Genomic DNA, 15,651 nt, shown 5'->3' with positions numbered 1-15,651 from the left:
TGATCTCAGTCTTGAAATGATTGAAACATGTATAATTTTAGGTAAGTGGTTAGTTTTCTCTTCAACAGCTTTCGCTTCAATGAACTTATTTGTTTTTAATTGCAAGTTCAGTTTCTGGGCGGTTAGTATGGAAAGCCAATGATTCAGAAATTTCCCAGTTGTTGTGTTGGGATTTTGGTGCGGAGCAGAATCTTCCAGGATGGGGGGAACCATGATGTCCTTCAGTCATACTGGAAGTTGGTCGTCCTTCCAGAAACTAGCCATTAAATTATATACAAAAAAACTAAATCAATCAATTAAAAAATGCCGTTTTATCTTTTCCATCATGCAAACAAGTGGTTTCCCAGAGAAGCTGTTTATTGTTCCTATTATTTTTTTATTCCATCTAGGGCTGAAACAGTTAGTTGGATTAATTGTGATTATTATTGAAATAATGGTCAACTAATTTAGTAATCGTATAATCATTTACTGGAGGTAATGGACTAAAACTTTTGCTCAAAGAAAAACCCACTCAGAGCAGTAATTAGACCAAAACTGTACAAATATATACACATTTTGCATTTAAGATGAAAAACCTTGTTTGTCTGTAAATATGCTCTATCCAGAACTCCTCGAGTGGCTTAGCTTTAGCTTCAACTAGTTCATCTGCTGTAAAAAAAAATATCTCCAATTAAGAATCTTTTGCTATCCGGTTATTAATCGAAAAAATATTCCACAGATTAATCGATTAGCAAAATAATCGTTAGTTGCATTATTTCAATGCCTCTATTCTCTTGGAATTCACTATAATTTTGAGTGGGGGTTCATGTTTTGGTTTGTAACAGATTGTTTTGAACTTAAATCTTTAAATAAATGGACTTGAGATTCTTCTCCTTTTAATTCTTGCTGTCCTTGTCTTTTTCTCACCAGGACTCCGGAGCAGTGCCCCAGTGTGGTGTCTCTTCTGTCGGAAAGCTACAATCCTCACGTGCGCTGCGGGGCTGCCATGGCTCTGGGCATCTGCTGCGCTGGGACAGGCAACAAAGTAAGTACATCCCTCTCTCAAATATCTGTTTCTTCAAGGTTAACCGGTTGCTTCACATCCTGTTCATCGATTCTGATTCACTGCTGTTTATAGAACTCTACAGATTTATTGGTAATTCATCATTGTTTCATTTTAAAAAGCTGTGTTTTCTTTGTGTTTGCTGCCCATTTTTTACACCACAGGTCCTTATGCTTCCATTTCATCTTTCTTTCCTCCTGGCACCACGTGTGCGTCACCGATATAAAGATAATCCATGCTGAATGAAGACTTCATTTAAGCAGCTGGGTCAGAGCTCATTTATAAAACTTATGCAACAGAAAACGTCTCCCTATGTGACCCCCTGCAGAAGAGGAACCTGTCAAAACATCTAACTTCGCTTTGTGCACTTTGGTTGCTGTGTTCAGTTATTGTGACTTTTATTTTTGATCCGTTGAAGGTATAATGGAAAGCCAGCACGGAAAAACTCAAATGTGAAAAGTTCATCGCGGATTAGCGTCTAAAATGATCTGAGTCGGCACTCTGTCGTTTGGCTTTACTCTGTCCTTGTGATCGGGTTCTCTAAAGTCCAAAAAGGAGAGTGAGGAAGGTAGATACAAGGGCCAGTTCCTGGTTGTCTAATTATGCGGGCTGAAAAATCAGGGGAAAAGCTGATTTTGTGCCCTCTTTCAGCTTGTACTGCAAATTGGAGGGAAAATTTCATTGTTTTTGTGCTCTATCACAAGATACTGTTTTTACAAATTTGTATAAATAGGGAAATTATATTGTGGTTAAATGAGTTATGCTGTGATCAAGTTGTTTATAAGCTTCCAGATGGCTTTTACAAATATTGAACTTTAATGTTTCAAGGACCAAAACCTGGAGGAAACAGCCCAGCAGTGCGCATCGATTAATGTGTCCTTTAAGCTGCCAACTTGGGTTGCTGATCGCCCCCCCACCCACCCGCATAACACAGCATCACTTGTTGTCCCATAGCGTGGCCGTCTCAGCCAGTTAGGCCGAGAGCAGATTAAACGTAGTTTATTTTACCTCCACTGTCATCATCCTGGTTTGTTTCTCTTTCCTCTGCGGGCCCGACACCTCCCTCTGAGCCTGCTGGTGTTAGTTTCAGCCATAACTGCTCAAGAGAAATAAAAGCTCTAATGATGGACTGGCTGCAGAGCAGAGGGGAGCGCAGGAATAAGAGAAGAGGTTGTCCTCCATCATTCACTCCCTCCTTTGCAGCACTCATGGGAAGAGAGTAATTGTTAACTGTGTTGTCCAGGGAAACCAGATATGGATGACACTAATGTCATTAATTTGTGAGGTCTGTTTGCCTCCGCTGATAATGTCTTTTCCTGTATTTAACCAAACAAAAGTGCCAGTGTTGGAGTGATCTGTTCGTCGTGAAGGAAAAAGGTTGAAAACATATCAAAACAAAAAATGTAATTCTTAGTTGAATTGTTTTGCACAGCTGGAAAACTGGGTTTCCTGCCAGTGCTTAGTGATGGAATAACAGAGAGTACAGTTAACTTTTTTAAGGTCTGATATATACATAAACTCAGCATATTTGTGTTAAAAATTCCTATCATGCCTGTTTTTTTTTTTTTTTGTTTCTACTAAAAACAAATTATGTATTCCCACTTTCATCACTTTCAAACAAGGAAAATCACTTAAAATCAGAAAAAAACAAAGCTTTGAAAATCGAGTCTGCTGTGGTCTCAAGACCGGTTCGGTCTCAGTTCCTACTGCATGTTTACTCGGTCTTGTTTCAGTCTTGGATGTGTTGGACCGCCTTCAAAATGCAATAAAGGTTTTCACTTTGAAAATGTCAACGTGCTTCCATGTACCAAGGACAAGGGGGGGAAAAAACGACAGAAATATTTTCCGGTGCAAATATATGGATGTTTATCAGGCTGTGCCACATGGAAAAAAAAACATGAAAGCTACATGAGCAAAGTCTGCAGTTATTGTTTGGCTGGTTGCAATGCCTGTCTGGTTTGTCTCTTTAATTTGTTTCCAGCTTGTCGGGTTTATTGGAGTGCGGCAGGTAGTTGAGGCTCTGCTTACATCCAAGTTTGGTTTCACCTAAATGTTGTTGCTGTGCAGCTAATTGAAACAAGTTAGGCCAGTGCAACCAGTTAGTGTGGAGCTCGGCTACAGGTTAGTTTGCTCATGAGCTGCCAAATGCAGATTTTCATTAAACGTTTGCAGCAACAACTCTTATAACAGCTAGACCCTTAAAAACGACCTCTCATTGGTTTTGTCTTGGTCTCCCCTTCCTAGACGTCTTGGTCCTGTCTAGTCCTTCAACTCCTTCATGGAATAAATCCATTAATTAAATATTGATTATTTACATTCAGTGCATTAAGCCCGCAAATTACAATCTGGAAGTTTATTTGATGATTGATTTTTCAAGGTTTAAGACACCGTTTTCTACCTTTCCTTCACAGGAGGCTATCAATCTGCTGGAGCCAATGACCAATGATCCAGTGAACTACGTGAGACAAGGTGCCCTCATTGCCTCTGGCCTCATTATGATCCAGCAGACTGAGGTTACCTGTCCCAAGGTGAGTGTATAGGCAAACAGGCTTTATTGTGTGCAGCCAGGATCATTCAGTTTGTGACCCCTCTGTTGAGCAGCAGAGGAATTACCTTTTGAGCTCAAATCAGTCTATAAGAAATGAAAAGCTACTAAACCAAACCAGTAGGTAAGAAAAATACAGTTGGAAAAGAAAACCCGGAGAAAGTGAAATGCATCAGGATTGTACAGAGGAGAGAAGCCGTTTGGGAAGACATAGAGAGTCTATTACTGGCATAACTGCACACACTCAGCCTTGAGGCACCCCATCCTTTGTCACTGACTGTTAAGAAATGCCAGACACATTTTCAGAGACCTCTCATCTGCACAGCAACAGATCTAAAGACTCGAGCTGGTATGCAGGATTGTACAGGGAACGCTTTTCTTTCTTTTAAGTTTCAAACAGCTGAACATCAAAGGGTTTCCCCCGGCCTTTTTGTTTTACCGCTCTGCGCCATATTAATACGCATCTGGTTTACAGTTCATCAGACAGAAAAGCAAAACTAAGATCTGTCCATCCTGCTTTTGCCACATTGGTCATTTCGCCCAAGTGGTTAAAAGGCCTTGCAAAAAACGCTTCATTTGTTGAACATGTCATCCCGTGACAACTTCAGATTTCAAACATGTTGCAGTTTGATGTATTCACAAAATTCAAAACGTGTTGGTTTTATTTTTAGGTGAACCAGTTCAGGCAGCTTTACGCCAAAGTGATCAACGACAAGCACGACGACGTTATGGCGAAGTTCGGCGCCATCCTGGCCCAGGGAATCCTCGATGCAGGTCAGTCTCCAAACAGAGCGGCTGCGGGTTTACCCTCATCTCTCACTGAGTGGGAGATTAAACGGGTTGGTGCCTCATGCGGTCTAACCCCTCGGAGGGAACAAAAAGCTCTACATTGTTTAATTGCACGGTATACCAGGCAAACTGCTCTAAATGCCTTGTGGTTTCTGTGTGCCTTTTACGCCCAACACAAAGCTCCCCTCTTGGTGCTGACCACCCGTGCACTCGGTCTCTGGAACAGATCAGGCTAAGGTGCATTAGCGCCTGGGGGTCCTGCTCTGCTCGCTGCCACGTGGCCCGTTGGCGTCCACCTGGTGGTTACTGCTTGCCTCATATTCTCTGTGTTTGTATGTCTGTGTGAGTGTTTGTGGACACAAGTGAGCAGTCAGTGTGTGTGTGTGTGTGTGTGTGTGAGGTCCATGTGAGTTGTGTACATCATCATATAAGAAGCTTCAAAGAAATCCCACAAACCCTCACTTTTCTCCTACACTGAATGAAAGCAACACTCTGTAGGCACTCCTTGTTTTCAGACAGGAACATACTTATTTTATTTGTAATAAACATGTTTGTTGAAGGCAGTAAACTAACTGCCTTCAACAAGGGGGGCCATTTTCTTTTCCCCACAGATTCAAGTATTTCACCACAGAACCAATCAGGACGAAATAGAAATTTGAAATGGAAAAACATTTGAATGAAGGCCAGAGACTAAGAGATTTCAGTTTCCCAACAAAATAAGTAAAAACAGAAAAGGAAAAGCATTTTTTACTCTGCCTCAGACACATCAAAAGAACAATGCTGCATGGTTTGTCCAGATGACTGCAGATAATGGGCAGATTAAGCCGTCTCTTACTCCAAACCCTGTCAGAGGAGCTGGCTGTGGTTGCAGCCGGGCATTTAGAGAAAATGCCACATATGATGAGGCTTTTCTCCGATTTGGCCAACAGATATAAAGACCAGATATCAGGGTTGAGCTTTGAGAGGCTGAGATTGCTAAAACCGTAAATAGGCAATTGTCTGGTGCCAAATGTTTTATCTTTATATAGAGATTAGGAGATAAGTGAACAGTTTCTGATCCAAATGCATGAATGCAGCATTTGCAACCGTACATGGGTTACTAAAGAAGGTCACAGACACACAATCTAGTCCATAATATTTCAATCATCTACAGCAACTTGCAAATGTATCCATACTCTTTGTAGATTTCCACATTTTTTCCAATTGCAACTTAACGCTGATGCCCCTAAGGAAAATCCAGTAATCTAGTTGCCGACAGATGTCTTTGGTTTCATGGGAAGATGATTAGTTCTTAATGCAGGACAATCCTGGAAGAAAACTTGTTAGAAGCTGCAAAAGATGCAAGACTGGACTGGAGGTTCACCCTGCAGTGGATCAGAGCGTGTTTGTGTGCCAGAAATGGCCCACGCAAGTCCAGTTCAGGGTCTGTGGCAAGAGTTGGAAAGTGTTAAAAGACTTCCACCTTTAAAAATCATTTTCCTCCCATGTAATAATAATCAACTACTCTGTGTTGGTCTCTCACATAAAATCCCAAAGAGTTTATTGATCCTGCTTACAAAGAAATAAACAACTTCTGCCTCTCACATAAACATGGCTGAAGCTGTTGATTGTTTGCATTTTTTATTTTACTAGTTTCCACATTTCCTCTTGAATCCCTCTGTCTGTCTTGTTTTAGTCCATGATGGTGACACGTCATGTGTCAAATCGGCACCATGAACCCGTTTCCTTATGCGTTTCTTCTAGCTAAAGGTCCACTCTGAGTGGTTGCCGGTGTTTTCACTGCATTGTACTCTGCTGAATAATATTTAAATCCGTTCAGACAGGGAACATTTGCTCGAGCGGGTTCTGTTTGGATGTCAGGCATGTGCAGGCTCATGTGGTGTAAATGTTTAAGTGTTCTGGGTCTTGCAGGTCGTTAGTAGTGTTTGAGGTGCAGGGTAATTATATTTAATTTGACTGGCGGAAGCAATTAGAGCTCAGTTTCATGATGACTGGTCCTCATTAGGCAGGAAATGTCAGCCTCCAGCTCGTCCTTCCTCACTCTCCGTATCCAAGTCTTCACTTTCTCGCCTCAACAGGTTGAGCCTACACAGGCCGACTCTTCATCGTTATTGATACAGTCTATTAATTAGCTGTTTTTACTTGTGTTTGTACAGAAAAACATGCCCCGACTTTCTCTATCATACAACTGAGGGATTCTGTTTTCAGATGCCGGTTCTGGTCGTTCATACAGTCGGACTACATTTCTGAAGACTCACCGCCGTCCCAACACCCCTCCAACAACTCCCTGGAATGAAAATTGGCTCTTCAAACTGAGCGTTGGCAAAAACAGCGGGTGGAGACGGTGGGGGCTCCCCTTCAAGTACACTCATACTCTTAAGTATTTAAGAGACTTTTATATCTTTGGCACGGGGAACAGAGCTCATTAGTAATCCTGGCCATCGTTCAATCTGCTGCACTGGAAGGGGTTTTCAGCGCTGGTTCAGATGTCAAGATAAGGCTCTTGTGTTGAAGTCATCCCAGCGACCTCAGACCAGAATGGATGGCAGACGACAGCGCATGATTTAGGAGGTATTGTTTAAGATGAGTTCCTTTTTAGTTGGAGGAACGACTCCCTGACGAAGTGCACTCTGGGTAGAATATTTCTTCTCTCGCCCACATAGGATGACGGGTTCATCCTCTTGTTCTTCCCCTCCCTTTGTCTTCTGGACTTTTTTCTGTTTGTTCTGGACGCAGACTCGCTGTGGATTCCCGTTAACACTGTCGCAACTTTGACCGATGTTGTTCGGCTTTTCAGTTATCGCCAAAGATAAATGTGAAAGCATGTAAACACAGTGAGCCGTGCTTTTATGGAAAATCATTTTTCTTTTTTTTAAGCATTACAAAATAGTTTATCATATTAAATAAAATCACCAGATGAAAAGGTTTATAGAATTAACTAGAGCTGCAACTAATGATTATTTTGCTAATTGATTTATCTGTTGGCCTTTTTTTTTGATTAATCCATTAATAATCAGATAGCAAAAGGTGCTTAATAGAAGATTTTTAACAGAATTTTTACCAGGTGAAGCTAAAGCTAAACCACTGGAGTAGTTCTGGACAACGTATCAAAGAAGGCTTTTCTTCTTAAATGCAACATGTAGATATTATGCAGACTATAACATGGCATGTTATAGTCTGCATGCTCCAGTTAACGATTACTCAATGACTAAATTAGTTAACTATTTCAATAATCGATAATCGCGATGAATTCTTTCAGCCCTGGTATTAACTCATTTGTCTGAAGCATGAAGCTCACACTGAACTAAACTGGTAACAATACATCATTAAATGAAACTGTATGACATCCTGATAAAGTGTTATAAAGTTCACATTTGTTGCTTAAATCTAACCTTTTAATATTCTTATGTAGCTGCATCAAATAGAGTGGAAATACATCCAGTCAGCAAGGCTGCTTCACACTGTTTAATGTCTGGGAAACCATGGAGTTGATTTTAATTATAGTTCCATGTCTGGATGGAGGATGAAGAAAATCAGTGAATTTCCAGACTTGTCCCACTGTCAGTATGATTTAACTCACTGCAACCATTTGTTTTTCAATAAAAGATGCACACACATATCAGTCCATCTACGCAGCTATCATTCCTAAAGTCTGTTTTTTTTTGTTTTTTTTTTTCAAGTTTTACTATAAAAGCTTCATTGCTGTAGTAACATTTAAAACACATGGTAACCTTCACATTTGTACATAAGCAATGGTTTAAAAAATAATGGAGACCTCTGGAAATGAAAACAGTAGTTGGTGTAGGTAATGTGTAGCAACACTGATTGAAAAGGCCAGTTATCATTTCAACTAACGTTTGAAAGCAAAATTTGACATTTGTGTGCAGGTCAAGGCGGCACAATATAACACGAATTTACAGGCATTGCGATATCAGTGTGCTCACTATTAATGTCACAAAGAGCTGTAAAGAAAGCAGTAATTGTTGGCAGATGTGATCTAAGTGCCGTCAATCAACATAGTGGACAATGCATGTCTGAGTGTCTTTGTCAATTACGACAAAAACATAACAGAATGAAGCCAAAAGACGGCTATCTGTGGGTGGCTAACATCCTGGACAGGGCCCTTGTTAACCTCACAGTCCTTCATCTTGTCATTTAGAACATAATCAGTATTAAATGGTTCAGCAGAGATGAAATCTGTTTTAACTGTTAACCTTTTTTTGTTTACTGGCTCTCTGTCCCATTTAGCTTGTCTCTTAGTCATGAATACGTCTGACTTTCCTAAATCCTGTTTTAGCCTTTATCGGATTAATACGCCAGATGAGACTGTTTCTCACTTCTCTTCTCATCATTCTTTGTTACATAATCAGATAATATTCTGTTTCGCTGTCGGTTTTATTGACGTGCAACTGTGCACAGCTTGAAACCTCTCTGTCTTCCATTGTCCAGGTGGACGCAACATGAGCATCTCTCTGCAGTCCAGGACTGGTCACACCCACATGCCGTCGGTCGTCGGCCTGCTGGTCTTTACTCAGTTCTGGTTCTGGTTCCCTCTGTCGCACTTCCTGTCGTTGGCCTTCACACCGACCGCCATAATCGGCCTCAACAAGGACCTCAAGGTACTAAAACAGCTGTGGTCGCCGCCTCTGACAGGTCATCGAGGTGAAATTGGTCAAATAAATCGAACAGTCAAGTCAGAAGTTATGATTTTCTGCTTACAGCTAATGAAGAGATTAGAAAATCACATCAGACCAAAAAATACAAAATATTTTTAAAGACTCCCATGGAAACATTTGGTATCAACTTAATTTTTTAATGTGCACCATTGCTAATTACAATCATCTCCATACAAAATAAATATTCAAGAATTTCACTAACAAAAAAAAAACTGCATAGGAAACACCTGTTTATACCTCCTTTAACATATAATGATGTCATCGGTTTTACTTTTGTTCAGAGATTATTATTATTAATAATATTATTATTAGATGAAAAAGTCAGTGTTTATATCAAAGCTTTAAAGACTTACTGCCCGACTCCGTGTCCTGCCTTCATTAAAGATATAAATGTTCTGAAATCCTTGCAATCAGATTGTTTCCAGGCTTTACTGTTTGTTACCTTTTGTCGTTGAAGCAAAACTCTCATCATATTATCTTGATTTGAGCCAAATTAAAGCTAAATCACTGAAGATTGGTCTTGGATGGTTCTTAAAGACTGACAGTTGCCTAAAACATGCGGCCTGGGCTGGAAAGTGGAGGTTAGAGACACAGAGCCTCCCAGATCTCAGTCCTGCAGAACATCTGTGGAGGGAGATGATGCTTCGAGTTTTTAAGCTGCAGCCAAGAAATCTAAAGGCTGCAGATGGTTTCTGTAGAGAGGAATGGACCTGAATCCCTCCTGAGATGTCTTCAGACCTAAAATGCAGGAGCATTTGAGTGCTGTATCAGTACCAGCTCATGATTTGGTGATTATTTATCAGTTGAATACAAACCATTTTTTGCTTTTTTATTTAGTGTTTTTCATGGATTTACCAAATGAGCTCCTGGATGTTTTCATGTGCATCACCCCGTGTTTTATCCTGACATGAAAACGTATCCTGAAACTGCCAATCAGATCATCATCGTGGTCCTACGTGGTTTTGATTGAAATTTGCATTTTTAATCCCTTCAAGAAAAAGGACCTACAATTTGGAAACGGTCGGATATGTTTTATTTGTCACGAGGGTGTTAAAACCTTGCTGTTTGTCTTCTTCTTCTGTTCAGATGCCGAAGGTGCAGTACCGCTCCAACTGTAAGCCCTCCACCTTCGCCTACCCACCAGCTCTGGAGGTTCCCAAGGAGAAGGAGAAGGAGAAGGTGAGAACTAAGACGCCACAGCACATTTCTGAAATGTCTTTCCTGGGGAAAAAACAATCTCCCTTCATATTGATTTGTTAACGATTTCACACGCCCACTTCCAGTTTTCTCTCTCAGCATTTTCTCTCTCGTCATGTTTATTTTCCTAACATCTCTGGCCTGTTTTTCCCGGTTGCTCCGTGATGCTGGTGGAGATTGTAACGACAGATGTTTAGCTTGTGGTCAGCTAGTTTTTCTGCGTTTAAAGCAGTATTTGTAGAAGGTCTGAACTGTCTATGGTGTTGTCTTACCTCGTGGAAATGTCTCTGTCTGTCTGCGTGGCAGGTTTCCACCGCTGTTCTCTCCATCACAGCCAAAGCCAAGAAGAAGGAGAAGGAGAAGAAGGAGAAGGAGGAGGAGAAGATGGAAGTGGTGAGTAGAAACCTCTCTGAACACCTTCGTTTTCACTGGTCCTGATTTCTTGCTTTAGTTTTAATGGAGGGATTCTTTAATTGCTTTTCTGTGATAAACAACATCAGTTTGGGGAAACAAGCCTAATTGCATTAACGGTTTACAGGCCATTTTTGATATAGTAAAGTTTTGGGGGATAAACTGCAGGTTATTAACTGTGGATTCATTTTACCACTTTGTGAATCTCTTCTGGCTGTAGTTTGGCTTTGCTGCTGCTTGTTAATTCTGTATTTTTAGCCAGGAATACTTTATTACAGCCTTTACTGAATGCCCCTGGTATTCTAATAAAATAACTGTTAAATGGACTCTTATTGGGGTATCAGAAGCATGCATTCATTCTCCAGCCACTTAAGCTCTCTGAGTCCGAACACACACCTGGCTTCATTTCTTCTCTGCCTTTCTTGATCCTTGCTCTGAGACGGGCCAGAGCCAGTGTAGACGTTCGGCAGGTTTTCTTTGGGTGTGCGCTGCATGTTTGATTCGCTTTGCCACGCCGAATCTCAGGTCCGGTGCTGAGAGACGAGCCTGCAAACGTCTGGTCCGTTCACGTCTGAGGTTTTTAACTCCTGCTTGGCTTAATGTGACCTTTCTGCTGAAACCACCTTGACGTTCCTGCTGTTATGTTTATATTTTGAAGTTGCTGCTCTGCCTGAAAGCCGTCCGTTAATGTCTGTTCCTTATTATCAACAGAAAAAACTACAGAAGCGAACAACCGATGGTGCTCCAATGCATTACAGTTTCCTGTTTATTTTTTTCCTGTTCTAGGAAGTCCAGGAGGGTGAGAAGGAGAAGGAGAAGAAGGACGAGGAGAAGGAAAAAGAGAAGGAAAAAGAGAAGGAAAAAGAGAAGAAGAAAGAGGTAGAGCCCAACTTCCAGCTTTTGGAGAACCCGGCCAGAGTGATGCCGGCTCAGCTCAAAGTCCTGATGATGCCGGAGTCCTGCCGCTACCAGCCATTCAAACCGGTAACCACAGCATCCGTATTCATGTGTGAAAACAACAAAGTTTCCATATAATTTATAAACTACAGTATCTCAGAGAGGACATTTCCTCCCAAATAAACTGCTCACATCAAGTTCAAGTTTGTCGGCTTTTTAATCTTTTGATTATTATCTAAAACCTCCTCTCCGTGGCTGTAAAGCAGAGGCCTGCGGTCCGGCTGTAAATGTTGACATCTCTCTGCAGTAAATGGCAGGGCAGCATGCAGTCACCCAATAGGCACTCGCCCCAGCCCCATAAAGAGGAGGCGCTGTTTGATTCTGGTGTCCAGCAGGCAAAGCTTCAGAGTATCACGCTGTACGCAGCGCTGCGTCAAGTGCCAAAAGGTTGTCTTTGCTCGTCTAAAGTTCGGTTATGCCGCCTTCCTTTTAAGGGTTTGTTTTTGATTCAGCAGTCGGATTTAGGAAGTGGAGAAGTTTTACAGACTTAACTCGAAATCTGTTCAGTGTTACAGCATTTATTAAGAGATTTCCTGTTTAATTTTTTTTTTTCTGCTTGACCTTTTCAATTTTGTTCAGATCAAACTGGCTTCAAGCCACCATCTTTCTAAGGAGTTCAAAAAAAGGATTATTTGACCCGAGATTATCTAAAAAAAAAAAAACACTCAGCATTTAACCTTTTGTTCTTATCTCTCTGTTACCAGCTTCACACAGGGGGGATCATCATCCTGAGGGACACCAGCGAGGAGGAAGAGGAGCTGGTGGAACCCGTCTCAGCTCACGGACCCAAAATAGAAGAGGAAGAGCAGGAGCCAGAACCTCCTGAGCCTTTCGAGTACATTGACGAGTAGAAATGCTCTCCAAATAATGGTGTGTTCAAATGCGTACATGAGCCCTGTGATTGTTATTGAGGACCATACTGTGTTTCTTGCTGTTCTGGCCGCTCCTCTGGCCCAAAAAAGTTCCCGTATTTACTGGCACCTCTGGTAAAGATGTGCAGAAAGCTCTGAAATAAATGAATCTTTTATTGCAACAATTTTAATCTCACTCCTTTTAATTTTACTAAATAATTTTTCTTCTTTAGTGCTTTGTTTGTTAGAAACAATGCTATCAGAAGAGGTTTTACCTTGTGTTGCATTCAGGATTGCTAGCCAGATGCCAACTTGGTAGGACAAGGTAAAAACCAATAAGTGTAACTTATCCCTGTTACTAACTACCTTGGTTAAACATAAAATACATGAACTCAGAGGGGCACGAAAAAAGAAAATGTCTACATTACAATATTAAAAGATTACAATGCCTAAATATGTATAAAAAAAAACATTTACAAAATCTGTTTACCAGCTGAAAGTCGGTCAGCAGGTTTGGTTGATTCAGTGAGTTTTTCACCTTTAGAATCAGTTATTTATGAGTGTGCATCACTGAAAAACCCACTGGTGCCACAGTTATTGACAACAATACTTATAAATGTAGCTGAAGTTGATCAGCATCTCACAACCTTCAAATTGTAGTCTAGGAGTTTAATTGGTTTAAAATGATGAAATGACACAGAGGTCTGTTTCTCTCAGCCAGTCAAGTAAGGCAGATGTCTGTCGATCTTCATGAATTTTCAAGAAAGCAAGATGAGGGCTTCGCAGCTAAACTCGTCCAAATCCCAAAGTCAGAGCAATCATTAAAGAAAAACCACTGGGGCTGAGACACACGAGGCTAGAAGGGGGGACCCCAGTGTGTCTTGCCATCAGATGCAGTGAGAAGGATGTTCAGGGATGTTTAAAGAACCTTCAAAGCCCACTGTTGGAAAAGTGCAGCAAATATTGATATCTAGGGTTCACTGTAGCAACCATTCAATGTCGTCAGATATGTCCGAGGCTGAAACTCATTTCACCTCTTCGCCCTTATCCTTACATGTCTGAGGGGTCGAGGAGTGGGAGCTCCAGTCAAAATATTCTTTCAATTAACCTGTTTTTAATTTCACAATAATCACTTTAATGTCTATTTTAAGGTGTTCCAATGTACATTTTGTTTAATATCATGGCTAATTATAGTTAATGATTGGAAAAGCTAGCAGAGATCAACTATTTCTTAAAATGAAACGTTTTACCACAACCAAATGTGTCGTTTAATGCCTGCCAGAGATTTTCTTCTCAACAAGCAAAAGATATAAAAAACAGAGCAACATTTCTTTAAAGTATATTCCTGCAAGAGCAAAAATGGGGAAAACTTTTATTTATTTCGTTTTATGTGTTTTGATGGATTACCCCGGCGAAACATTACAAAGGTCAAATATATAAGATTTTGGCCCAATTTAGAGTATGTTGAGTCAGACTGATCATCAGTATACTTGAACATTACTTTACTTATTTAAGTCTGCTGTTCTGAAGTAACAGTATACAAAGTACCTGTAGTATATGTTTGTGAGTATATTGCAATGCATTATTGAAAATCAAAATATTGTAAAGCAGATCTTCTCAACAAGGAGCACAATTTGGCATTAGTTTTGTTCCTTCTTCATTAACATACAAATATGGGGGGGGCTGCAGAAAACCAGACTTAATATCTAGAAAAATACCTCATGCCCACTGTTAAGTATGGTAGAGGATCTGTGATGCTGTGGGCCTGCTTCTCTTCTAAACGCTCTGGGATTCTGGTTGGAGTGCACGGCATCATGAAGGCTTTAATAAAAATGTGGCAGCCTCTGGCAAGCAACTGAAAATGGCTGACCTCGTGGGTTTACTGGGTCCTTCAACAGAATGATCCACAAACAGATGACCAACACTTGGTCATATTAGTCCCAAGAACATCCTGAGGGAGACGAGCGGGTTGAGAGCATTAGGGAGGACTCGGGATTCTGGATGATCTATAAAGATCCCTCTCTCTGTTTGCTCCAGCCATGTGAAGTTTGAGGAAAAGACTGTTTTTATAAAGTACGCAAAAGTATTAGCTGCAAAATAATTACCTGCAAGGCTGCCAATAAATGTGCTTATATGCGGGGAATAAAATCCCATGGTGGTTGTTGTGGCTTTAGCACACTGTCACATTGCAGTGGAGCCTGATGCAGCATAATGTGCTGTCTGATCTGTTTGCTGAATGCCTAACTGGTTTTCACCCACCGCCAGAGGAACGTAAACTCCTCCATCATCTTCAAACGGCAGCTGGCAGGAGAAACCTTCTCATAAACTCATCAAATGCCATGATGATTCCTGGCTGCTACCTACGTTTCTCTTGGAGTGGCCACTGCCTGCCTCCCAGGTGGGAGTTCACCGTTGCGTGTGACGAGACCGATGAGCTGTCAATGAACAGATTAGGTCCTCGGTCCGTACCGTATGGGTTCTCCACGAGGTGGAGGCGGCGTGGCAGATTAGTGGCTGCAGAGAGGAGAGTCAGGCTGACCTCATGGGTTTGGTTTGGATGGTGCGAACAGAACAAAGAGCCAAGAGGTGATGGTGGATGAAAGTTTAGTAAGGTGGAGCTTAAATGTCCAGAACATGTTCAGTCAGTGTCCTGACCACTGCCTGGTCCAAAAGGTGCTCAAGCTTCTCTTTTGAACTTTAGTGGTCAGTTTTCATCAGTAAATTGAAGATATTTCTTCAGAACAACAAAATAGTGGATGTAGTTTCCTGATATTTGTTCTACTCTACAAGGTTAATTTGGTTAAATTTGTGTTTCTTTGTTTTTCTCTCCTCAGACACGAGAAGACGTCTGATAGCAACACTTCACTTCGCTCTGCTGTGTGTGTGTGTGTGTGTGTGTGTGTGTGTGTGTGTGTGTGTGTGTGTGTGTGTGTGTGTGTGTGTGTGTGTGTGTGTGTGTGTTTGTCTTATCCGTTCATATCCCTGCTTTCCTTCTTCTTTTACACGTTCCTTTCCTGTTGTGGCTGCTCATTGGCTACTCAAGAAATATACCACATCATTTTTTTCTGGTTTCTGTTCAATAAAGAAAAACAGGACATAATGAAGACTGAAGAGTGTTTATTTCACCGCCTGTGTTCTGAGGGAGCCACAAACTGGGCTCTATAAGCTAATCCTCACATATCT

The 15,651-nt window shown here is 41.1% G+C and overlaps 1 protein-coding gene across 5 annotated transcripts in view; it reads left to right on the top strand.

The window, feature by feature from the left end:
* The window catches only part of psmd1 (proteasome 26S subunit, non-ATPase 1), a 37,370-nt gene extending 21,802 nt beyond the window's left edge, over positions 1-15,568 (top strand). The window contains exons 17-26 of one of the 5 annotated variants that reach the window (XR_007039641.1): positions 910-1,024; positions 3,454-3,570; positions 4,259-4,361; positions 8,826-8,995; positions 10,139-10,231; positions 10,556-10,642; positions 11,447-11,644; positions 12,322-12,487; positions 15,303-15,344; positions 15,395-15,568. Coding sequence is in view for 1 of the 5 variants with exons in the window: in XM_047374795.1 (XP_047230751.1) it covers positions 910-1,024; positions 3,454-3,570; positions 4,259-4,361; positions 8,826-8,995; positions 10,139-10,231; positions 10,556-10,642; positions 11,447-11,644; positions 12,322-12,468 (1,030 nt within the window). In the remaining 4 variants the exon portion in view is untranslated. Of the gene's footprint in view, positions 1-909; positions 1,025-3,453; positions 3,571-4,258; positions 4,362-8,825; positions 8,996-10,138; positions 10,232-10,555; positions 10,643-11,446; positions 11,645-12,321; positions 12,488-15,302 lie in introns of all 5 variants that reach the window. The other 4 variants (XR_007039642.1, XR_007039640.1, XR_007039639.1 and 1 more) reach the window with 4 other exon arrangements.
* The last annotated feature ends 83 nt before the right edge of the window (positions 15,569-15,651 follow it).

The sequence above is a fragment of the Girardinichthys multiradiatus genome, chromosome 9 (genome assembly GCF_021462225.1).
Source record: "Girardinichthys multiradiatus isolate DD_20200921_A chromosome 9, DD_fGirMul_XY1, whole genome shotgun sequence".
NCBI lineage: Eukaryota > Metazoa > Chordata > Actinopteri > Cyprinodontiformes > Goodeidae > Girardinichthys > Girardinichthys multiradiatus.
The sequence above is the reverse complement of the archived record's forward strand: the minus strand, read 5'-3'. Positions and strand labels throughout refer to the sequence as shown.